This window comes from Oryctolagus cuniculus, chromosome 5, assembly GCF_051225735.1.
Source record: "Oryctolagus cuniculus isolate XC-2025 breed Fujian yellow rabbit chromosome 5, ASM5122573v1, whole genome shotgun sequence".
Classification (NCBI taxonomy): Eukaryota; Metazoa; Chordata; class Mammalia; order Lagomorpha; family Leporidae; genus Oryctolagus; species Oryctolagus cuniculus.
The window spans coordinates 48971075-48997469 of record NC_142871.1 but is presented as its reverse complement, the minus strand read 5'-3'; the positions used below and the strand labels follow the sequence as shown (position 1 = coordinate 48997469).

General features: G+C 36.2%; 1 protein-coding gene across 4 annotated transcripts in view; it reads right to left on the bottom strand.

Moving 5' to 3' along the window:
- TBC1D32 (TBC1 domain family member 32) overlaps positions 1 to 26395 on the bottom strand; it is a 276080-nt gene that overhangs the window by 5922 nt on the left and 243763 nt on the right. For all 4 annotated transcript variants that reach the window (XM_070073655.2, XM_070073650.2, XM_070073652.2 and 1 more), the window contains 2 exons: positions 20527 to 20667; positions 9947 to 10135 (listed from right to left, as the gene is read on the bottom strand). In XM_070073655.2, the coding sequence (XP_069929756.2) occupies positions 9947 to 10135; positions 20527 to 20667 (330 nt within the window). The remainder of the gene's footprint in view (positions 1 to 9946; positions 10136 to 20526; positions 20668 to 26395) is intronic.

Genomic DNA, 26395 nt, shown 5'->3' with positions numbered 1-26395 from the left:
CAGGTTAGCTCTCTGCTATGGCCCGGGAGTACAGTGGAGGATGGCCCAAGTCCTTGGGCCCTGTACCCGCATGGGAGACCAGGAGAAGAACCTGGCTCCTGGCTTTGGATCAATGCGATGCACCAGCCATTGGAGGGTGAGCCAAAGGCAAAAGGAAGACCTTTCTCTCTGTTTCTCTCTCTCTCACTGTCCACTCTGCCTGTCAAAAAAGAAACCTTTCATTACATTGGAAAAGGCAAGGATTTTTCTGGATCACACTCCAAAAGCACAGGAAACAATAGCAAAAATGGACAAATTTTATTTCATCAAATGAAAGAGCTTCTGTAGAACAAAGCAAACAGTGAGCCATTCACCTACTGCCTCCCAGGGTGCACATTTGCAGGAAGTTAGAATCAAAGTGGAGAAGCCAGGAGTTGAACTAGGCACTCCATTACAGGACATGGGTGTTCCAAATATTATCTACCAAACACCTGGCCCCTGCCATAAGTCTTTGCATAGCTTTTTTTGCTGTTGATTCAATCAGGTCTCTGCTTATCCACTTAAGTGTGGCCTTCTGTGGCCTGTTTATCTGAATATATCTGTGACTCTATAACCATGTTTGATGTCTTTACAAAGGCTATAATATCTGAAATGTTATTAATTTGTGCACTTATTACTTATCTCCCAGTAGTATATAACATCAATGTGCACAGGAATATGAAGTCTTGTGATTACAACAGCAACTGGGACATGATAGTTGCATACTAAATAGGCAAATAAATCAATTAGTGAATGGGAAATTCCTGTGAAGCCACTACCCACTCCCTGGCATATAATAAGTACTCAAGTATTAATGGTGGCTGCAATAATAATGTGAACATATTGTTAACAGATAATCTTTGAAATGCCTGGGCTGCATTTACTTAATCACATTACAGACATATGATATAAAGCATGGACAGAGTATTATTGACTACATTCTTTTCTCAATCTCTTATTTACAATAGAAGAGAACAATTAATCTAAAATATTAAGATATTAGTCTTTTCTTGCAAGTTCTCATGAGTGTGCTTATTTAAAAAATCAAGCTATATCTGCACTTTCAAAAGCTCTTTATATCAATTGAAATTTTCAAAAATACTGCAGGAGTTAATTTCTAGTAGAAGTATTTTCTCAACTACTGCAAGCTCTGTAAGCTTCAGATTTAAATAAAAGACAAGTACTTTTAGATTGGTAAGTAGATAAAAGGCATAAAAAGATCACATGTGTTAACATGGCAACTCATGGTTTTATGATTTCAGAAGTAAGTTTAGGTATTTAATACATCAAATATTTTCTTTCCCAAATATCTGATTACTAATGTCTTTTCAAGGTGATGAATTTTTATTGTGACAGCTCTTTATACAATAAAATATGGTGAAAGAAGGACTAAATAGAAGTCACTTTGAGTGAGCTAAATTGAAAGATTTGAAATTTATTAATAACAACTAAGGGGATATAAAATAAAAACATCACAAAAGGTATACAACTTACCATACACTTAAGAAAGGTTACAATAATGTCAAATTTCACATAGGAAGCACTTGAGAAAAGAGTGTTTTATGAACATAGTTCTGCTCTTTATCCTTCTACAAGATGACCTTTTTGGATGTTTTGTCTGACCTATCAAATAAAACAAGGTCCTTCTTGGCTAAAGTGGAAGAAACATAATCTGCAAGCAATGTTTCTTCCAGTATGTACCTCCTGGGGTGCATAGTAAAACTAGAACTTCTTGAACTCAGTATCCCTAAAGCTTTTAAATCCCTGTTGTTAGCATTTTGTATTTTGCTTAAACAAGGTCCAAAAGTAGTATTTTTGTTTTTGAAAGGTTTCAAGCTACTTGAGATTTTATACTACAGTCATGACAATTCATGACTTTGCTATACAAATTTAGATTTAGTAGGTTTGAGAAGGAAACTAAAGATTTAAATTTTAATAAGAACCCTAAGTATTCCTTAGCGTCAGAGAAGTCTAGATAGTTTGTTACTTTGGAGAGTATCTGAGGTTTTTATAGATTTGGGTAGAGTATGTATTGCTTGATTTAAACCCTGCTGAAGACAATTTTGACAAATGTGATGATTTCAATTTTGACTAGGTTAATGAGGGAGTGGGTTGTGATCAGAAAGAATTTAAGAAAATGCTTTTGATTAAGGTGAGAAGGTTATGTCAGTTCCAGGTATTACTATGCTATGATCCCAGGGGCACAGGAAAACATGAGAAACAGGCAGACCAAAGTGTAGCTATGGACTTAGAAAATCCTGGGGTTTTTTTGCTGTGTTCTCTACACAGCTTCTTAACAAAAAAGCAAGAACAGGAGAGGGGTGGAATAGGGATATGGAAACCCAATAACTGACAAGTTTTTGAAGAACTTGGAATGTGCCAGATAACATTCTGACAATATTACACAGATATCATCTCACTTAATCCTTTAACAGCCCAATGTGATGGGAATTATTTTACCTTCAATTATATAGATGAGGAAACTGATGTACACAGAGGTTAGGCAATGTACCCAAGTTTAATTCAAGTAAACTCAGGTGATAGAGGGCAATGCAGAAAATACAATTGCAAAATGTGCTGTAATAAATAATGACTTATTTATTCCCTCAGAGGGTGAATTATTTTTAATACCAAGCATACTTTTTTCTTTTTCTTTTTCTTTCTTTCTTTTTTTTTTTTTTTTTGACAGGCAGAGTTAGACAGTGAGAGAGAGAGAGAGAGAGACAGAGAGAAAGGTCTTCTTTTTCCGTTGGTTTATCCCCCAAATGGCCGCCACGGCTGGCGCGCTGCAACAGGAGCGTTGTGCTGATCTGAAGCCAGGAGCCAGGTGCTTCCTCCCGGTCTCCCATGTGGGTGCAGGGCCCAAGCACTTGGGCCATCCTCCACTGCACTCCCGGGCCACAGCAGAGAGCTGGACTGGAAGAGGAGCAACCGGGACAGAACCGGCGCCCCAACCGGGACTAGAACATGGGGTGCCAGCGCCGCAGGCAGAGGATTAGCCAAGTGAGCTGCGGCACTGGCTACTTTTGTCTTTTAAAAGCTTAGTATATAATTTTTTTTTTAGTTTAATCTCCATTGCTTACTCTGTCAATGTCTTGTTAATAGCAGTTGCAACAGCAACAACAAAATATTCTTCTTGCCAATTTACTGATTAGGTTGAAAATAATCTTTTTATAATTATAAACTGATTTTGCTATAAAATTCAGGATTTAGTTGAAGCATTTTAGTGAACTATTCTGAGTCTTCACAGCCTGCTCTTCACTGTAAAACAATCTTTTCCTGGCCTAGCATTTCAGTGAAGTTTGTCCCCACATTGAATCTACAAACTAAAATCAAGATGGCTGTCAGCCTGTTAGCATGTTACACAGAAATGCAACACTCAGACAGCTAAAACACTGGCACTTCATCATGTGAAGTATTATTAAACTAAACTCTAATCAAACTGTACGTGTCTACTAAATATAATTTTAAAAAGAAATAAAAGAGAAACTTTACTTTTCAACTTGCTAAGAAATTTCTGAATATTTACCTTGAGGGATGTTTTTTCTCCCTGGACTTATGATGCCTACAGACTTTTTGAACCATCATCTGACGTAGATAAAAACGTGTGGGGCTCCAGGTTGAATGACTGCTCTCGAAAACATCTGTGGAGGCTACTTTCTAACTCAGTAGTAATCTATTTATCACCACAGTGTGGGACAATAAATTTAACTGCTCCATTATCCATTGCACATTTTTCTTGTGTCTACAATGATACTGTGAAAACATTAGATAACACCTTGCTGACATCAACTGATACTTATAGCATTTTTCTAATGGTTTAGTAGTTTAATTGAAGAGAAAAAAAAAAAAAAAAACAAGATTTTCCCCACCCTGTAACTTGGCTGCCTAAGAGTGTTCACTGTCTTAATCTAAGAGATTCCAACTCATTTTTAATATATTGAATTTAGAGTCATGAAGAACTCTTCAGTGGGCTCTTAAAAAGGTGTACAAGGTTCTAGACTCCCTATTACATGATGTAAAATCTTTTTTGTTACTTTTTTAATATTTATTTTATTTATTTGAAAGGCAGAGTGACAGGAAAAAACAAAGAGACCTTGAATCCACTGGGTCAGGCGGAAGCTAGGAGTCCAGAAGTCAATCTTTCTCCCATGTAGATGGCAGAGGCCCAAGTTCTTGGGCCATCATCCAGTTCATTCCCAGCAGAAAGCTGGACTGGAAGCAGAGTAGCTGCGACTTGAATCAGCACTTATATGTGATGCAGGAGTTACATGCAACAGGACTTAGTCTGCTGTGTCATGATGCCAACCCCCTGATTTAAAATCTTGAGCCTAAATTTAATATGAATGGAATGATATATCTCCACTATACTACATAATTCACACAGATTTTTATTCCCAAGCAATGCTTTTATCATGTCATTTTCTGTCAATATATAAAACTTAAACCAGGAAAAGAACTGTATATTTTTCAGTCTTCTGGAAACACCTTGTTATTTTACATTTGCTCAGGATAACTGATTCTAAATCATAACATGATATTTTTAATATTTTGAAAATAATTAAATTGGGCCTGATTATTTGAATTCATTTACAACAGTTAAAAGCATGTCCTATTCATTTTTAGGTAATAATTCAACACATTATTTTTTAAAAAATAGATGTACTCTAAATGTATGGGCTCATTCCTCAAAAATAAACTTTTATAAAGCCCATTTATGAAGAAAATATAAAAAGTTCCTCATTACACGTTATATTTTCTCCTTTTAGAAGCAATAATTATTAAATATGTAGAATCAGGGAATAAATATGAAATAATCTAGTATGAAAATTACAGCTCTGCTATATAGTTTGACAGAAAATTATTGATAAGTATTCTCCTCTGTGTAAATCTGAAATTTTGGATCAGAAAATGTAAAACATAAATTCCAAGGTTTAATCCTTATAACTGCAGTTGATTGGGAATTTTAAACCTATGTCTATTCTTAAGGTGAGGCACATTCCTGAAGGAGAATAACATCACTTCATTAATTGACATTTTGTAATTGGTAAATATGTGAATGAGTGAAAATAGTGCACATATATTTATACAGTTTGCAAACAGAAGATTGAAATAGGCTTTGATAGAATAAAGCAATATGTCAATGCAAACTTGAATAAACCATGATGGATCTTATCTCAACAGAAAAGTGACTGTTCATCAAAAGATAATGTTGGACTTTGAGAATTACCCAGTGAAAATAAAACAAAAATAAAGGGAAGTCCTAGTAATAGTCAAAAATTGCTTCCCCTATTTCTAAGATGAATGCAAACAAATGAGAGTAAAAAGAAAGACTAGGGGCTGGCATTGTGGCGTAGCAGGAAAAGCAGCCGCCTAGAGTGCTGGCACCCCACATAGGTGCTGGTTCGAGTCCTGGCTGTTTCACTTCCGATCCAGCTCTCTGCTATGTCCTGGGAAAGCAGTAGATGACCCAAATCCTTGGGACCCTGCACCAGCGTGGGAGACTGGAGGAAGTTCCTGACCCCTGGCTTCTGATGGCTCAGCTCCGGCCGTTGAGGCTAACTAGGGAGTGAACCAGAAGATGGAAGACCTCTTTCTCTCTCTTTCTTTCTGCTTCTCCTTCGCTCTATGTGTAACTATTTCAAATAAATAAATAAATCTTTATTAAAAAAAAAAAAGACTAGTACTATGACATGTGCTAAAATCAATTTCTTGTCAATGTCTTAATCTGGACTGAAATCAACTCGATCCAAATTTAGTAATTTAGTTAGAAGTCAGGTACTAAAGATGACTTCCTTTCCACTCCTTTTTAAAATCTTTTAGTTTTTTTTTCTTTTTTTTTAAGGTGAGAAAGCATGTATTTTGAATTAACTGGCTAGACTTGATTTTTATATGATCCCAATTTTTGTTGGCAGTATCCAAAGCAGCATAATCAGAAGCCAGTCTAACATATGTCTTCTTCGCTTAGGCCTAATTAAGGTATTGACCTCGGCCACTCCAGTGTCATCGTGTTTCTTTTTTCTTTTCTTTTTTTTTCTTATTTGAAAGGAAGAATTACAGAGAAAGGAGGAGAGAGAGAGAGAGAGAAAGAGAGAGAGAGAGAAAGAGAGAAAGACAGATAGACATTCCATTCCCTGGTTCACTTCCCAAAGGCAGCAACAGCCATGACTTGGCCAGACCGAAGCCAGGAGCCAGGAGTCAGGAGCTTCTTCCAAGTGTTCCCAAACACTTGGGCCATTCTCTACTGTCCTCCCTCCAGCCACATCAGCAGGGAGCTGGATTGGAAGTGGAGCAGGCAGGTCTCAAAATGGAACCCATATGAGATGCTGGTGTCATAGGCCGAGGTTTAAACTGCACCATCACAATGCTGGCCCTAGTATTTTCATTTTAAACTGAGGGGTAGGTGGCAGTAGGCCTAACAATTTAAATGCTGTTTGGAACTCCCACCTCCTGTATTGGAGTGTCTTGATTCAAGTCCTGGCTCTGCTCCCAATTGCATCTCCTGTTAATGTGCACTCTGAGAGGCAGTAGGTGATGTCTCAAGGGGTTGAGTCCCTGCCACCCCTGGGCAAAGCAGCAGTTGAATTCCTGGCTCCTGGATTCAGCTTGGCCTTACCCCAGCTGTTGCATGCATTTAGGGAGTGAACCAGAAGATGGGAGCTCTGTGTTTCTCTCTCTGTTTCTCAAATAATTAACACAAAATAATCATTAAAAAAAGTTGATAGCATGACACTCAGTAACTAAAAGAATTCAGGATACATTTAAAGAAATCAGCATTTACAAATTTTACCACAATGGTTATGAACATAAACCAGATTTAAAGGCAGCAATAGGTGACATTCTTACAGTCTGAATGAAGATAAATGGCAAGCATTGGAGGAATTCAGTTATGTTTGCGATTCAAAGTGAATAAAACTAAGCTCATCCACCTTCCCTATTATATTTACTTACATCATCTGTCTATTCATTCAACAAATATTAGTAAGCACCTACTATGTGCCAGGCACTGTTCAAGGCATTGGAAATACATCAGTCAACCAGTCAGATTATAGTTCTTATGAAGCTTGTACAGTATACTGAGGAAGATGGATAAAAATACAGAATTTCAGATAGCTATAAAAACTGTATGAGAATCTAAAGTGGAAAAAGGCTAGAGAATTAAGGGGGTTAGGGTTATTTTGAGATATAAGAGTAAAGCTTCAGTTCCCACAACTGAACATTAGCTGATGAAAATGTCCTCTTCTGCTCTTTCAGGTTTTTTTTTTTTTTTTTTGACAGGGTTACAGACAGTGAGAGAGAGAGAGAGAGACAGAGAAAGGTCTTCCATTGGTTCACTCCCTAAATGGCCGCTAAGGCCGGCGCTGCGCCAATCCAAAGCCAGTAGCCAGGTGCTTCCTCCTGGTCTCCCACGCAGGTGCAGGGGCCAAGCACCTGGGCCATTCTTCACTGCCCTCCCAGGCCACAGCAAAGAGCTGGACCGGAAGAGGAGCAGCCGGGACTAGAACCCAGTGCCCATATGGGATGCGGAGGATTAACCAAGTGAGCCATGGTGTCGGTCCCGCTCTTTCAGTTCTAAGATGACAAAGAAAAGAAGGAACAATGGCCTTGCTATTAAGGGCTGTGGCCACATGCAGCCTATTCCCTGCCCTTACTACCCTTGTTGCATGCCCAATGTCAAGGCCATTAAGAAGTTCCTGGTTTGAAACACAATGGAGGCCACAGCTATCAGGGTCATTTCCAAAGTGAATGTTTTTGATGCTTATGTGCTTCCCAAGCTATATGTGAAGCGACTTGTTGTGTGAGTTGCAAAATAGCAACAGCAAGGTGGTCAGAAATGGATCTTGTGAAGTCGGTGAGGACCACACACCACCATCTTGACTTAGACTTGCTGATGCTGTCCCACAGCCTAGACTCCCATCAAAGGAGTGTAGACTTTAAGGGTTGAAGAAAAATTAACCTCTGAACAAGTAAATTTGAAATTTATGCTATATATAGCAGGTTGGGGGGTTTTGTGGGCGCTGTATACCAAGTATTCAAGTGTGTACTGCCACAGTGTTTCCCTGGCAGAGAAAGCATATCCACGTAAGTTAAACCTTGATCTTGAATACACAGTCTTGGCCACCCCACTTTACATGACTGTGTGGATTGGGGTTGCGAGGTCTACGCATCTGTGAGTGTTAATTCAGCTTGGCCATGTGTAAGTCATTCAGCTTTAAATTGGCAACCTATAAATGAGTAAAGAAGAACTAAGAATAAGGATAAATGTTGGGTGAGGTGCATGTGGGAAAGTGACTTAGACTGGTGGAGGCCTTTAACAAGAGATGTATGTCTTGGATAGCTTTGAAGCTATTAAATGGTCTGTATTTAGAAGTTCCACCAAACAAAAAAAAAAAAAAAAAAAGGAAAGAAAATATCATCTACCAAAAATGAATCCATAGTTTGCCTTTATTCCTATTTACTTAATCCTCCTTTCCTCTGAGAATTCTTTTCTTTGAAAGATCATTTCTCTTTCTACCTTAGTTTTCCTTACACAAGTGGAACCACTGTCTTAGAAATATTAAAAATGAGAGTATGCTAGGGTTGGACATTTAGCCTAGTGGCTAAGATGCCAGTTAAGATGCCTGTATCCCACACTGGAGCATCTGGCTTCAACACCTGGCTCCAGCTCCTGTCAGTAAAGATCCCAAGAGGTAGAAGTGATGGGTCAAGTAATTTTGTTCCTACTACCCACACAAGAGACCTGGATTAAGTTTGTAGCTCCCAGCTTTGGACCCAGCCCAGATCCATATGCTACAGCCATTTTGGGAGTGAATCATTGGATGAGAGCCTTATTTATGACTCTGACTCTCAAAGAATAATTTAAAAAAAATTTTTAAAAAGGAATATTTTAAGATTATAATTCTAGTGATACAAGTAGGAAGTTGACAATCCTTTCAATTTAGCATTTATAAAATAAAAGTGCTTTACAGGTTGGGAATCTTAAATGAATGGCTTTTATTTAAAGAAAAATATTATCAAAGGAAAATAATTTTGGGAAACATCTAATAGTAAAAAATAAAATTAAGTTAGAAACTATTTGTTAACCTAAAGAAAACCCAACAAATGACAAATATTGGTTTTGCAATATGTATACTAATGTATAAAATAATTTTAAAAGAGAATTATCTTTCATGGAAACCTTCATAAAATTAGAAGTTTAGAAAAATTTATATTTCCATTACCACAATGAAATACCTAAGGCAGGTTTATTTAGCTCACAGTTCTGAAAGTTCAAAAAGAATGGAGCTCAGCTCTGGTGATGGACTCATGTTGGACACTATCATAAAGGCAGAACAAAAGAGCCCATTACCCAGCAGAAAAGTCAAAGAGCAAGTAAGGGGATTCAGGTGTTGGGCTCACAGTTATTAACAACTTGCTCATGCAAGAACTAATTCAGAGTTTCATGACTGCTACCTGAATTCCTCCTGAGGGCAAGCTCTCCATGATCTAAGAACCTCTTATTAGCCTCCACTTCTTACTGCTGTCACATGGAAACAAACCTCCAACATAAGAACCTCTATACTAAAACAAAAAAAATTCACTTTTACTGGTCTAACAGTATGTAGAATATATATATATAAAGCACACATAGATAAAACATAGAATGTATATTATATATAGTGTATATATAAATGACTTTCAGCATAGTATACTGATTAAAAACAAAGTTTTAGATCCAGACAGTTTACTATCTCAGCCTCACTCTAGCTGTTCACCTGTCAGCAACTTACTTAACTCCATCCCCAGTTTCTTCATCTCTAAAACGGGGATGCTAATATCACCCAACTTTCAGTGTTTCTGTAGGATTGGATGAGTGTCTAGGAAAGTATCTGACATTAAGTACTCAAAATTAGTTGTTAATTGCAATCTAAATAATTCCCACACTTACTTTTAGGAAAACTTGCAGATCTTGAGTCTGAGTATGCTGTAGAATATCTTGTTGTAAATGTTTGAATACAGCTATACAGATATACACCTGATAATCAGGACCAAGGAAAACACAAGTAGCAATATAATGGCAAATTTCTATCCAATCTAAATAATTCCAAAAACACTGAGTTATCCATTGCAGGCAAATCTGAAAAAAAAAAAAAAAAAGAAGAAGAGGAGGAGGAGGAAGTTAGCTTATTTAAAATTTTATAAAAACCACATTTGACTCTTAAAAAGAGTACCCAATTACATAATAGCATAGAAAATCAATTAAAAGGTTAGTGTTTGATTAAAATAAAAAGATATTCTGCATAGAAGTCTAGTAAGTATATTTCTCTCTTTCTTTCCCTTAATGTGTGATAAAATTTTGATGGCCCTAGGACTCAGAACTTAAGGGTAACTGATCGTGTACCCAATGTACATATACTTATTCCTGAAAGGTTGTTTTTTCATATTGTCTTGCTCTTACCAAAACTCCAGTCTGCTCTCCACAGTTGACAAATGGTAAGAAACTATTTTAATTCAGAGATGGGAGTTTTTTCCTATCCTACCTATAATCACAGATGTATAATTATGCAGATGACAGATTGCTAAATGTTACATTAATGCAAATGGACTCGTGCTGAATCAGAAAATAATTTAAACCAAACAGAATTACATAACATAAAAACTTGGAGCTAATTCAGAGAATAATTCAGAAAAGACTTTTACTAAAGGGTTTTTGGTTTCTGCCTCTTTGGTTAACTTGGTTTTACATAATATCTATTCAGATTATAAAAGCCATACATGCCCATGGTGGAAAACAAAGAAAAATTTAGGAAAAAAAAAGTAACAATGACAGAGAGATTAATATTGCTAACTTTTTAGTATATTAATGTTATAGTTTGAACAGAAGGCTACCCTTCTTCTGCTTGCCCCACCCCCATAACTATGTTGAATCCTAACATCCAGCACCCCAGAATATGACCTTATTTGGGGATAGGATCTTTACAAAGCTAATCAAGTTTTAAAGGATGTCACAGAGTGTCCCTAGTCCAATAACATTTGTGCCTTCATGAAAAGAGGAAATAGGGACACAGAGACAGACATACAGTAGTAAGATAACAAAGACACACATGAAGAACATCATGTGGAAGACTGAAGAACAGTGAGGCATCTAAGGCTGTCTAAAGTTTGAAGGCAGGCATGAAAGAGTTCAGGGCGAACCTGGCCTTGTCACCAATTTGATTTTGGACTTCTGGTCACCATAAGTGTGAGAAAATAAATTTCTGTTCTTTGCAGCCATCTAGTTCATGGAACTTTACGACATCAATCACAGGGAACTAATATAATTACTAATATATTAATTTTCATCTACGATTTGTAAATTACCTTTGAAAAAACATTCCCTTTATTAAGCTTTTCTTCTCTTATAAATTTTTGTGGGGTGGATGGAGGGAAAGGGAATGGATATGGTGGCTCACTTCAATTTGTCATAGGTATAGAAGATACAGATCTATATATTTTCCTTTCTTGTTCTATTGTTTTGTCCTTTTAAGAATATTGAATAGGTCCCAAATGTTTTCATATCCCTGATTCAACTTTTTGGCAAGATGATTCTGGGTTTAGCTTACATTTAACATGGCATATTAACTTGTTAGGTCTGCTTTAACAAAGAACCACAAGCTGGTGGCTTCAAAAACAAAAATTCATTTCCTCAATATTCGAGAGAAATCCCAGGCCTAGCTGTTAGCAGAACTGATTATTTTTTTTTTTTCATGAGGTCTTTGTTCTTGTCTTCTGAATGGCCATCTTGCCCCCATTTTTTCACATGGATTTCCCTCTCTTCAGATCAGTATCTCAGTATCCTAATTTACTCTTCCTATGCAGTCCTATGGATTAGGGTTTGCTCTGATGACCTCATTCTAACTTAATTACTTCCTTAAAGCCTTATCTTCAAAACGTTCATTTTCTGGGATACTAGGGCTTAGAATTTCAACATCTCAATTTGGGGGCACAATTCATTCTATACTAGATGGTATTACTAAATTTTTATTTTCTACATATTAGTCATATCAACCATTACCCTTTTAATTAAAGACATTATGGGAATATTTTTTCTGTTATCAACTGGTCTTATTTTCTCATACTTAGTTACTTATATTATGCAAAATTTTAAATGGTTTTAAAGTAAAAATATAAAACACAGGGGCCGGCATCGTGGCACAGCCGGTTAAGCTGCCATCTGCAGTACCAGCATCCCATATGGGTACCAGTTTAATTCTGGCTGCTCAATGTCCAATCCAGCTTCCTGTTAATATGCCTGGAAAAGCAGTGGAGGATGGCCTAAGTCCTTGGGCCCCTGCCACCCACATGGGTAAAGAAGCTCCTGGCCTTGTTCTGGCCCAGCTCTGCATGGGTGAAGAAGCTCTGGGCTTTGGCCTGGTCTAGCCCTAGCCATTGTGATAATTTGGGGAGTAAGCCAGTGGATGGAAGTGCTCTCTGTCTCTCTCTCTCTCCCCTACTCTAACACTGCCTTTCAAATATATACAGGTTAGAAAAAAAAATACACATTCCTTGAATCTCCAGCTTAACCTTTTGCTATCAATTATTTAAAAACCACAGTATATATAATTTATGTACAATAAGCATATTTGTATGTACATATTTATTTGTATCCCCATCTTAACTTATATAAATAGTAACCTGCTAAACATTTAGTTTACACTTTCTTCTCACTAAACAAATTACCCTGTATAAACCTCCATGTCCATAGACAGAGGTATTTCTCTTTCTTTTTAACAACTACATAATACTTCATGGTGGATAACCTACAATTTATTCAACAGGCAGAGTGGACAGTGAGAGAGAGAGAGACAGACAGAAAAGTCTTCCTTTACCGTTGGTTCACCCTCCAATGGCCGCTGTGGCTGGCGCACTGCGGCTAGCGCACTGCGCTCATCCAAAGCCAGGAGCCAGGTGCTTCTCTTTGTCTCCCATGGGGTGCACATCCTCCACTGCCTTCCCGGGCCACAGCAGAGAGCTGGCCTGGAAGAGGGGCAACTAGGACAGAATCCGGCACCCCGACCGGGACTAGAACTCAGTGTGCCGGCGCCGCAGGTGGAGGATTAGCCTATTGAGCCACGGTGCCGGCCATATAATCTTAGATTTATAAACAGTGTTATTAAAAACATTCTTCTGTGTATTTTCAACTTTTTCCTAGTGTATCTTTGAGATACATGTCTATGAATTAGATTGCTGGGTTGCAGAATAAATGCAGATGTAATTTTGGTAGAAATTGCCAAAATTCCCTTTACAAACATGTAGGGACTGCAAACCATGTGAAAAAATGGAGTTAAAATTTCAAGCAAAAAAGTAACTTTGTTTTTCAACATAAGTTCCATCAAGCTCAAGATGATACCAGCTATCACTGAAGAACCAAGGCCTCTGGGAGTTTAAGCAACCAAGCACAGTCATTTTTCATTACTAACTGACAAAATTAAAGATTTCTGAATTGCATGAGAAAAGGAAGTCAGAATGAGCCAGATCGGGACTATAAGCTGGCTGCTTCCTGATTTCCCATCTAACTTCGAGCAAAGCATCCTGTGTGCGGAGAGGAATGAGCAGGACTGTTGTGGTGAAGGACTCTCTGAAGGAAGCTTTCTCAGGCATTTCTCTGCTAAAACTTCAGGAAACTTTTCAAAACACCTTCCAGGAAGCAGATATTATTACTGTTTGGCTCTCCAGAAAATTACCAAACAAATCGCCTTGGACATCCAAAAAAAAAACTGTCACCAAGACTTTTGTTCTTGACTGGTCCACTTTTCCTCTAACAGGACCACTTCCACCATGTGGCTGTCACTGCCATTGCTTTACTCTACTTTGTCTATACTATCATAATGGTAAAGCCGTACTTCATCTCCTGTTACAATTTTTGGGAGAAATGTTTCCGAATCTTGATTTGATTTGTTTAAGGTTTGTGTTGAGGGTTCCACTCTTGTTTGCAGCTAATCTAGATGGAACAGTTTGAGCACATATGGAGCAGCAAGGTTGCTCCACTTTAATTTTTCAGTCAGAATTGTAACCACTGGACCTTTGCAATGTTTATGGTATTGGTTTATTATTTTCTTTTAATCATCAGTACTCTTCAATCAGGGCATGAACAAGATTAATTTTTAGTCATAAATTATGTAGATAGGTGGTCTGCCCCTTTGGATTTATTTCTCATCATTGTCTTGTTCCTTCTTAAAACAAACTGTAAACTGCTGTTTCTTTGGAATATTGTCAAAGCTTCAGTAATTCAGCCACTCTTCTCTATAGGCTTTACAATAAATATGATGCTTCTTCTTCCTTTAATTTTAGCAGAATTAATGTTGTTCTCTCTGATAGTGGATTTTTTCAAATTTGTGCTATAGCTTTTCAGTGTCTCTAACTTTAATCCACTCAGACATGTTTTTTAAAAAAAGCATGAATCAGGCTGGCGCTGCGGCTCACTAGGCTAATCCTCCGCCTTGCGGCGCTGGCACACTGGGTTCTAGTCCCTGTCAGGGCGCCGGATTCTGTCCCAGTTGCCCCTCTTCCAGGCCAGCTCTCTGCTGTGGCCAGGGAGTGCAGTGGAGGATGGCCCAAGTGCTTGGGCCCTGCACCCCATGGGAGACCAGGATAAGTACCTGGCTCCTGCCATCGGATCAGCGTGGTGCGCCGGCCACAGTGCGCCGGCCGCAGCGGCCATTGGAGGGTGAACCAATGGCAAAGGAAGACCTTTCTGTCTCTCTCTCTCTCTCTCACTGTCCACTCCGTCTGTCAAAAAAAAAAAAAAAAAAAAAAGCATGAATCAGTTTTGGTGCAAAAAACTTTCTTGAAATCTATGCAGTTTTTCCTAATACATATTCTCAAGGACTTTCTGAAGAGCTCTTATAGTCCCAAAACTGTATTATTATATTTAAAAAAAAAACACACTGAGTGTTTATAACCAGTCAGAAAATATTATCAGTAGCTAATGATACTATTTATGAAGTGAAATATTAAATGTTCTTATGGTAAACCACCATTCTGTGTGCGTAGTACAATTATACATTAAATCATTTATGTAGTTCATAACAAAAGAAAATCACTTGCACAATACACATCAAATTTCACCCCAGCTTTTTTAAGAAATTTTGCTCTTCAACCAAACTCAAGTGTATGTCAAAGGACATTAAAATACAACATTTTGATGTGAATAATTATATTATACAGGAAATTATTATTGTTTGTATCTAGAGTTAAACAATCTTCAAAGAATCACCTAAGAGTATCAGGTCAAAAACGGTAAGCTAACACAATTACTGTGGATACTCAATTAAGTCAAAATTCCAAATGATTAGTTTTTATGATTCAGAAATGACATTTAAAACAACTCTTCTGACTGCATTTTATTTGCTGTCACTATAGAAAGAGTGAAGTAAGGAAGAAAATACATTGCAGAATCAGTTGTTTCACGTGAAATTCTTCCTATCTGAGTTACCTTAGTAAGGCACTCCATATCACTGGCCCTGAATTTTCCTGTCTTTCACTTATTAAAGGCTAAAATATTTAAATGAAATTAAATTGGAAACATTTTTAAACTACAGTTATTGTGAATATACGAATGTATTTCTGTTGCACTTCAAGGTATGATACTGTGTCAGACACCCAAAGGACATGAAGAGAAGTCAAACACATACCCATACCTATTTCACAAAGCAAAATATGTATTTCTACTAAGTAGTACATGGAATGCAAACTCAAAGAATTAACTGCTTGAAGAAGATCCAGAAAGTTTCCCTTTGGACAGACATTAAAGGATAAGTACCTGACAAATAAAGACACCTCACAAGGAAGGAAAAGGTATCATTGCAACTGGCAACATCAACAACAGGAAAAGAAAATACTAAGACACAGATTTTGTGAACCTGACTGTGAAAAAAGAGCATCTCCAGCTTTGACATTCTGCTTTATATGCACATAACCTGCTACTTTCAACAAACACTGTCACAAAATATAAAAGGATGAAATCATTTTCTAAAATCCTGCTTTTGTAATGACAAAAATCCAATAAGTTTTCTACATTTTATTGAGAGGAGCATCATGTTGGGCCACATGTGTATTCAGTGTTGTGCAATAATCAATAATATATGCAGCATGCTGACCCTAATTATTAGAGATGTAGCATTGAAGACTAGTGGCACTTCTTAAGTCAAGGAAGTGAACAAAATAGAAAAAAGAAAGTTTCTTAACAAAAGATAAGATTAGTCAAAAAGTTCATTGGAACATGTGATGTAATTTTCCATTATTTGTTTTAGATGAAAGAATAACATTCAGATTTTGATATTTATTCCAATCTTAGTTACTCTTAAAAGAAAATCTAATAAACAAACACATTTTATTCTGTAGTTGAGCTCATTATTTTTACTCTAGTGATCTGTATCTTTCATTTAGCAACCTGCCAACAAATCCTTCACTAATCAACCAATCCCTAAGTGCCTAAAAATACATAACTTCAAAAGGCAAAGTTCCTAATTAGATGAAAATGAGTAAGTTTTCAAACACAACATTTGAATCCAAATAATTACCTAGTCACATATATCTACTTACTTACTTAAATTTTGCTTTCATATTTTATAATTAGCAATAAAACAGCATATGACATCAACAAAGTAATGATATGTACTTAAAGCAAAATGATTAGCTCCCCTAGAGAGCAATTAAAATGTTATTTTATAGTCATTTAAGAAAAAGAATAAAATTTCTCAGAAACAATGCTGTGGTTTTCATTAAATAAATCTGCTAATTATATGCAATTTCAAACTGATAAAGATATATCAAATTGATAGTTGTATACTTTCCTTTTAATCACTAAATTGATGCAAGGGCCTGAGATGTTACAAGTTTTCCCCCAAAGTCTTTGGAAATCTATTTTGAAATTAATGAGTATATGTCTGAGACTCAAATGATTGAAGGCATTAGATAAGGAACACTGGATCAGTCAAGACTAGAACAGCGAACAGCAATTCTTAGAAATATTGGTACCCATCTTAGATTTTGAAAGAATAGAAAGAAAGGAATATTGAGCTTATGAGTAAACATTTCATAAATTGCAGAAAATCAGTTGTAAATTTTGTGTTTGAACTTCTCAAAAATGCCCGGTTGCTCCTCTTCCAGTCCAGCTCTCTGCTGTGGCCCGGGAAGGCAGTGGAGGATGGCCCAAGTGCTTGGGCCCTGCACCCGCATTGGAGACCAGGAGGAAACACCTGGCTCCTGGCTTCAGATCAGCGCAACATGCTGGCCGTAGCGGCCATTTGGGGGGTGAACCAACGGAAAAGGAAGACCTTTCTCTCTGTCTCTCTCTCTCTCACTGTCTAACTCTGCCTGTCACAAAAAGAAAATGTATTCCTTTCTACTATGTGAAATTCCTTGATATTTTAAAATATTTTATTACTTTCAGAAAATTTCAGATAATCAGAACAACACCATATATGTAATGTTAATACATGGCATGAATTCTCTGTAATGTAGTATAGGACCTGGTGCGGCGCTGCTCCTTAAGCTGCCACTTGTGATGCCAGCATCTCATATCATAGCGCCGGTTCAAGTCTGTTATTCCACCTCCAAGACAGCTTCCTGCCAATGCACCTGGGTGACAGCAGAAGACTCCTGCCACCCATGTGAGAGGCAACAATAGATTTCCTGGCTCCTGGCTTCAGCCTGAAGCTGATGCTTTGGGGAGTAAACCAGTGGATGGAAGTTCTGCTTCTCTCTGTCTCTCCACCTTGCTCTCTGCAGTTCTGCATTTCAAATAAGTAAGTCTTTAAAAAATTAACTATGCAATATTATCAATTTAAAAATTAAAAATTAGTATGAAAAACATATATAATGTCAAAAACTTTGAGAAGTCTTCAAAAAATAATGGAAAATGCATTTTATGAAAACCCTATTTATGGATTTTCTGCACAAAAATAATTCTATCTTTTAATTCTATTTCCCACATAGTTGTTGAACTAAGCTTATAACTGTTTAATACGATAGATCCAAAAGAATGCAAGGACAGTTTGCCATTAAGAAATTAATGTCTCGTATATCTGGGTCAAAGGAGCCCCAAAATCAAAATACTTCTAACTATAAAGAAAGTTGACGAAATTCAACATTCTAACTTGATTAAAAGTAAGGAAACAAAATTCACTACTTTACAAACCAAGACTAGAAATATTTTCTAAAACAAAATGTGGAATAACCTCCTCCAATAAATAGTTACTCCTGAAAGGTGAAACGCTGAATCATTTCTCAATAATTAAAGTAAAAAGATAAGTAAGCAGTTAGTATTCAGAATTATTTTAGAAGAACTAAATAACAAGAAATGTGGAGTAGAAATGAAGTAATTATTACAATCCTGAAGAAAAAAGAAAACATAAGTCAAAAAATGTATGACCTAAATATGAAAAGATAATGACTACCAATTATTAACAAAGAGAAAATAAAATTGAAAGAGATATAAAACTATACAATCTAGCAATATATGTAATGAGAAATATTCTGTATTTATATGAAAAAAGCTATGTGACTTTACTAAAACATAATAAAAACAGAAAAACCTATTATAATCCTAGATAGAAAACTGAACATAGTAAGGGCATAATTTTTATCAAAGTAACTTATAATTTAACATAATAGCAATAAAAATATCACCTAAATTCAAATAACCAATTTGAAGTGGTTAAAGTCATCTTGAGGAATCAATGATGGAAACAGCTGAATTGAGTTTTTGAAGAAAGGCAGAAGTAAATGATAGACTTACTCTTATCCATCATTAGGATACATAATACAGTTAAAATAAGGTAATGTATACAACTCAGAAATTTAAGAGATTTCGATAGTGATACTACTTTTTTAAGAATATGTTCTGTAATGTATTGGAGTCAAACAGATATTTTGAGATTCAATGATTCTTTACAGCCCTTGTCTCTTCCATTGAGGAACAGTGTTTGTTTGTTTTTTTTCTTTTCCTCCATGCTACTTGTTGAATTCTTTTCTTAGTGTAGGGCTAACTATATAATCATTAAGTAAACTTAAAATAGATCTTTGTAAAAATTAAGAGTAGGAATTTGAGAGGAAGGAGGAGGAAGGGTTGGAATGTAGGCAGGAGGGAAAGTGTGAGGGGGAAGTGTTACTATGTACCTAAATCTGTGTATATGAAATACATGAAACTTGTATAATCTAAATAAGATTTTTTTTAAAAAAAGAAAATATGCATTAAAAAGAATCTGTTCAAATCAATAAGAAACACACGAAAATGAGTGGGCAATTAAAAAGATTCAACTAGTTAATGAAACTATGGACAAATGTCTTCAAAGAAACAAAAATTTATTTAATATAGGCTTTTCTCCTATTAATGTTTAGTTTCTTAAAATCCAAATAAATATCTGTAGTTGTACAACTGGCACTTCTTAATTTTTTTCTTGGAGTAAAATCCAAGCCAATTGATAATGAGTCAAGAGTCCTAAAAGTGTTTCTATCTTTTGCTTAAAGATTTCTGCTTTGGGGATTCTGACCTTTCTATAGCTTCCGGTACATACTGTGCCTGACTTTTTCCACCATAGGGCAGCTGTTGAAAAGTAACGATAAGCCACTCAGACATGTTCTATATTATATCCTAGATAAGAGAAAATGATTTGAAGACAAAAATAAAAGCTTAATTTCTGGGAAAAAAAAAAAAAAGCTTTGAGCTCCAAAATACTAATTTTGACTAGATTAGAACATATTGTGTAACTAATTCACACCTCTATCAACAAGACTGGCTATGCACAAGAAAGCAACACCTACGGCACTACTGCATATGATCACATTTTTTGTGCACTGTACAACTTCAGGCCCTAGGGGGAAAAAAACAGTAAGCTTTTCCACATTCCAACAGCAGAAAGTAAGGGTAAGATGCAGGTTAATCAGCTAAGCTTTTTTTGTTAGATAAGACTCAGTATCTCCCACACCAAACAATCCATGTTGTATGCCTTCTGCTACCTCAGTTTATCCTTATAGTAACCTTAATACTTTTAGTATTAAGCAAGTAGTAATTCCAGTAAAAAGTCAGAGTCTGGGAAAGTTTCTGGCCTGAACAGCTGACACTAAACTTCAAATCTGTGACTGCCATGGGTCTATTATAAAACAAACATATATATTTGGTTTTGAAAACTTTTCCTAATACAAAAAGAATAGATTTCATGTACTTCTTAGATACAGTTCTAAGATGATAACCATACTTCTCTCCTTCTTTCTCTCCCTCAATCCCCCTTTCTTCCTTCCTTCCACCCTCCTTCCCTCCCTCTCTCCTTTTATATTCCTTTAATTTTTACAATAACATAATTTCAATTTACTTTCTGATTACAGGCTTAATGCACCACTAACCATAATGTACAATAAGTAACTTAGAGCAAAAGCCAGTTTAAAGATTTAAATACATATATTTATTATTTTAAATATATCTTCTATACGTCACAGGAATGCAACTTTCTTTAAAGACACTGATAACTTTACCCCTTTGTGGATTACCTGTGATGGTGCAAAACCAGACATGTGAAAAGCTGAAAATACAAGTGGCACCTCAGCCTTCAAAAGCATTTCAATATAGTGAGTGCTGCAAAAATATATTGGATGGATTCCAGATTCTACAGTTTCAGTAGGTAGGTACTTCTGCAGAAAAAAGAAATCAAGAATTAAATAATTAAAATATAGATAACTGTGAATAATGAAACATCCCCCACTTAACTAAACTCTTTTGCTCCAAAACTGTGCTTCAAAATTAATGTGGTAGCATGACAAAACTGTCCAATTGTGATTACTAAATGTAAATTAAAATCAGAATGTTAAGCATTGTATACAGAAGAAATCTCAATAAAGGCAGTGTTATATATCTTTCCAAGACACAGAAATATACTTTGAAATTTTGATGATTTCAATCATTTTGGAATAATGACAAGCATAGTTGCATTAAATTATAAATGTATGATTGAGTGCATGAGTAATAAATGCTTTATATTTTAATGTTAAATTATTTGAATATGCTTAATATTGTTGGTTTTGGCCAATAATCCATATAATATTAAAAAGCTGTAGCTGTGTCAGCTTTTGAGGAAATTTGTCTAGTCTCTTTTTCTACATTGATTTTTTTTTTTAAAGATTTACTTTTTTATTTGAAAGACAGAGTTACAGAGAGAGGTAGAGCCAGAGAGAAAAAGAGGTCTTCCATTCCGCTGGTTCACTCCCCAAATGACTGCAACAGCCAGAGCTGAGCTGATCCAAAGCCAGAGGCCAGGAACTTTTTCCGGGTCTCTCATGTAGGTGCAGGGGCCCAAGGACTTGGGCCATCTTCGACCGCTTTCCCAGGCCATGGCAGAAAACTGGATGGGAAGTAGAGCAGCCAGGACTTGCTACAGGCTGGGGCTTTAACTCATTGTGCCACTGCGCAAGCCCCTCTATATTGATATTAACCTAGAACTAAAACTGAATTAACAACAATCCAAACTGGAAACTCATCTCTAAAACTGTAGGAAACTAATAATGCATTATCATCATAATTCTCAGGCCAAATATTCTGTCTTTATGTTTTATTTGTATATGTTTATGTGCATCTGCATGTAACTTATGCATGCAAACACACACATGCATGTATTTACAATGTTGGTTTCTCAGCCATTTCATCCTAAATTTGGGTATTTTCTCAATTTAGTTGATAGGTGCAATTTATCCCTGCGAATGATCAGTGTTTTACTGTGTGCTACTTTAAATCCAACATCTACAACAGAATTTGTTTTAAACAAAGAGTAGTAAACTTCAAAATATATTGTGTTAAAAAAGATGATTTAACTAGCAGTTATATTAAAATTTGATAATAAAATTACATCTGGAAGATTTTACATAATTTAGAGAATTTCTAAAAGGCATTTTATTTTCCTACCCTACTGGACAACTCTTATTTTAAAGCTTTTTTAAACAAAATAAATTTAATATTTTAAAGTAAAAGAAGTTAAATTCATACTAATTATATTAGGATTGAATATGAAAAATTTCTTTCAATCTTTATTGCTAAGCTGCTTTATAGATTCAATCTGAATGATAACTAAAGTTTCTGAAATCATGAAGTCAGCTTATCAATGATTTTCCTGTTTTGTCATTTGTTATCATAACTGATCATTTTTATTTCATATTATAGAACTATATGTCAGTAGGCATATATACAAAATATGGAAATACTAAATGTTTTTATGACAGGTGGACCAAGACACAAATCATAGTACATTTAAAAAACAACAATTCTATGCACTGATGAAGGAATACATAGATATCTCATTAAATGAATATATTATAGACATACATATATATTTCTAGAACAAAAAGCAACTTCCTAGACAGTAATTAAAAATAGTATGGACTGAGTGAGAATCAGTGTCCACTGATACATCTTCTCTAAAACATATGATGTGTTTCACTTACGACTATTTGTTGAAAGAATAAATCCAGTACATATTAATAAAAGAAAAAATCAACATATACATTTATCATAATTTTGATGCAAACTAAGGTAATGCTTTTCTGAATACACATGTAATAGTAGTTAAAATTCTATGTATAAGAAATGATTCTTATATGGTATCTTTTCCATGTTGCATTGGAAACACCTTTAAAAGTAGGCCCATTAATATATAGAGACAATAGATTAATTATATTCTGAAAGAAAACAAGCCATTGTTATGTAATAGAGTCCCAATTTTGAAGCAAAGTTCTTCTGCCCTATAAATTAAACTCTGTGGGAGGACATTCTGTTATAGTTTTTGGTAACCAACACAGTTCCTAAACCTTGCAGAGTAACTGCTCAACATATTACTGATTGATAGTAAAAACACATATAAATAATTTCACCTGGTAAGCTATGGTAAACTTACTTATGATAATAGTTTTATTAGCTGGTATATTAATTGTAATTTCATAGCTTGAATTTGCAGTAAGTGGTGGACCAAAAAATCACTTGATAATGATAGCTCTGAGTCACATGAATATAACAAAAGGTTCTCTGGATTATCAAATATAAATTATGAATAGTGGTTTAGACACAGTTCCCTCAAAGAATAAGTATTACTCAGAATTAAGTAGAAACATGCAGGATAAAAACATATGAAAATATATACTATCCAAAGATAAAACTGCAAAAAATCAGTAAAAATATTGTCCTAGGTGATTGCAGAAAGGAACATATTGTGAAGCAAGCACTCTATAATACTCATTAATCTATTTTACTTTATTGATTTAAAATAAAATATATACACTTAGTGTTTTTCTTCTACTACAGAGAGTTCTAATGAGTCATTTCATTTCTAACATTAAGAAAATTCTAGTTCTACATTGTCACGAAGATTGAATTAAAAGGCCCTATAAGAAAGACTTGCAACTCTCTAGTACAATATAAATTGATCCAATCTAGTCCAGTTCAGTAATCTATGGGCAGAAAATGGGCCATGCCTTATCAGCAATATTGTAATTTGTAAAGAGGTGAATAGAAAACTTTGAAGATTGTTCAAAATACTGATCCTGTAATTCTAGAAAACATCAATCTCCTCTCAGGAAAAAAAAAAAAAAAAAAACGAGGAAGCTTTACCCTGGTACTCTTTTTATGGCTGACAGCTCGCATGAGTTACTTTTAGTGAGGCTCTAAAATGGGTTACAAGTATGCCATGCCATGCTAATGTTATAAAATTTAAATCTAAATTTATATTCCAATTCTATTAGAATTTTAACTCTGTAAACATTATGAATTAGGTAAGTATTATTCTATGAGGAATAAGAGAGGGCCCCTTAGTAGCTACCCTGTAGAATAACTACTCCTTGACTCTGATCATATTTAGACAAGGCCATGGTCAAAGTGGAAGTTCTCTCCTCCCTTCAGAGAAAGGTACCTCCTTCTTTGATGACCTGTTCTTTCCACTGGGATCTCACTCGCGGAGATCTTTCATTTAGGTTTTTTTTTTTATTTCCCCAGAGTGTCTTGGCTTTCCATGCCTGAAAAACTCTCACGGGCTTTTCAGCCGGATCCACATGCCTTAAGGGCTGATTCTGAGGCCAGAGTGCTGTTTAGGACATCTGCCATTCTATGGGTCTGCTGTGTATCTCACTTCCCATGTTGGATCGTTCTCTCCCTTTTTTATTCTATCAGCTAGTATTTGCAGACACTAGTCTTGTTTATGTGATCCCTTTGGTTCTTAGTCCTATCATTATGATCAATTGTGAACAGAAATTGATCACTGGGACTAGTGAGATGGCATTGGTACATGCCACCTTGATGGGATTGAATTGGAATCCCCTGGTATGTTTCTAACTCTACCGTTTGAGGTAAGTCAGCTTGAGCATGTCCCGAATTGCACATCTCTTCCCTCTCTTACATTTAACAGCGATCACTTTTCAGTTGTCTAAATATGATCAGAGTCATATTGACTTCCATAGCCTTGGCAGCTCATGACAAGAGCCTAGGGTGATTACTGATGCCATAAACAAGAGTGTCAATTTGTTAAGTCAACAACAGGAGTCACTGTGCACTTACTCCTCATGTAGGATCTTTGTCCTTAGTGTGCTGTACATTGAGATTTAATGCTATAACTAGTACTCAAACAGTATTTTTCACTTTATGTTTCTGTGTGGGAGCAAACTGTTGAAATCTTTACTTAATGTACGCTAAACTGATCTTCTGTATATAAAGAGAATTGAAAATGAATCTTGATGTGAATGGAAGGGGAGAGGGAGTGGGAAAGGGGAGGGTTGTAAGTGGGAGGGATGTTATGGGGGGGAAGCCATTGCAATCCATAAGATGTACTTTGAAAATTTATAGTCATTAAATAAAAGTTTGAAAGCAAAAAAAAAAAAAAAAAAATAACTACTCCTTGACTTTCCAGTTGAACTATACTCCCTGATTTATCAACAAGGGAGTTTTGTTTGTACATACAAAACATTTTATTTTTATTTTGGAGGTTAATTTACTCATATTTACTGAAGCACTATTCACAATAGCCACAAAATGTAAGCAACCTAAGTGTGTCCATCCATGATGAATGGATAAAGAAATTGTGGTAATATAAACAAAGGAGTACTACTGATGAAATCTTGTCATGTACAACAGCACGGATTGAACAGGGCAACATTATGTAAAGCTAATAGGCCAAGAACAGAAAGACAAGTACCACATAATCTCACTGGTATATGGAATCTAAAAAACATGGTGACATCACAGATGTTAAGAATATAATGATGGGGGCTGGCACTATGGCATAGTGGGTAAAGCCATCGTGTGTAGTGACGGCACCCCATATGGTAACCAGTTCAAGGCCCAGCTGCTTCACTTCAGATCCAGCTCTATGCCATGGCCTGGGGACAGCAGTGGAAGATGGCCACTGCATCTTGGGCCCCTGTGTCTGCATGGGAGACTCAGAAGAAGCTCCTGGCTCCTGGCTTTGGATCGGCTACAGCCATTTCAGTATTTTGGTGAGTGAACCAGTAGATAGAAGACTCTCTCTCTCTCTCTCTGCTTCTGGTTCTCTGTAACTCTGCCTTTCAAATAAATAAATCTTTAGAAAAATAAGAAAAAAAACCCCATAATAGTGGTTTTCAGAGGCTGGGTAGGAAGGGATCTGGGAAGGGTAGGGGAAGGAGGATAAAAGGGTACTTGGTTCTAGCTTTTTCATAAGTTTTTATTAAGAGAGAAGGCATGCATGATTGTTACTTTTATTTTAATTTTTAGTTGAGTTTAAGTATTACAACATGGAAAAAAATTCATTTTTCTCAATCTATCAGTTTTCTAATGGCTTCAAGGTCTACAATTAACAAAAGTCTAATTGAAGAAATTCCATAGTGATTGCTTCTTCATTTAGCAAAGTTTTTGTTCCTCAAAAGCAATAATTGAATATAATGATTATTTTTTTTGACAGGCAGAGTGGATAGTGAGAAAGAGAGAGACAGGGAGAAAGGTCTTCCTATGCCGTTGGTCCACCCTCCAATGGCCGCCGCAGCCAGCGTGCTGTGGCCGGCGCACCACGTTGATCTGATGGCAGGAGCCAGGTACTTATCCTCATCTCCCATGGGGTGCAGGGCCCAAGCACTTGGGCCATCCTCCACTGCACTCCCTGGCCACAGCAGAGAGCTGGCCTGGAAGAGGGGCAACCGGGACAGAATCCGGCGCCCCGACCGGGACTAGAACCCGGTGTGCCGGCGCCGCAAGGCGGAGGATTAGCCTAGTGAGCCGCGGCGCCGGCAATTGAATATAATTATTAAATTACTACATTAAACAGGTTTATGGCCTAAATTATTTCATCCTTCATGACCTCAGCTCTGCAGTTCTCTGCCACCTTGAAACTGGATGACTGCTAGAGTGCGTCTCACC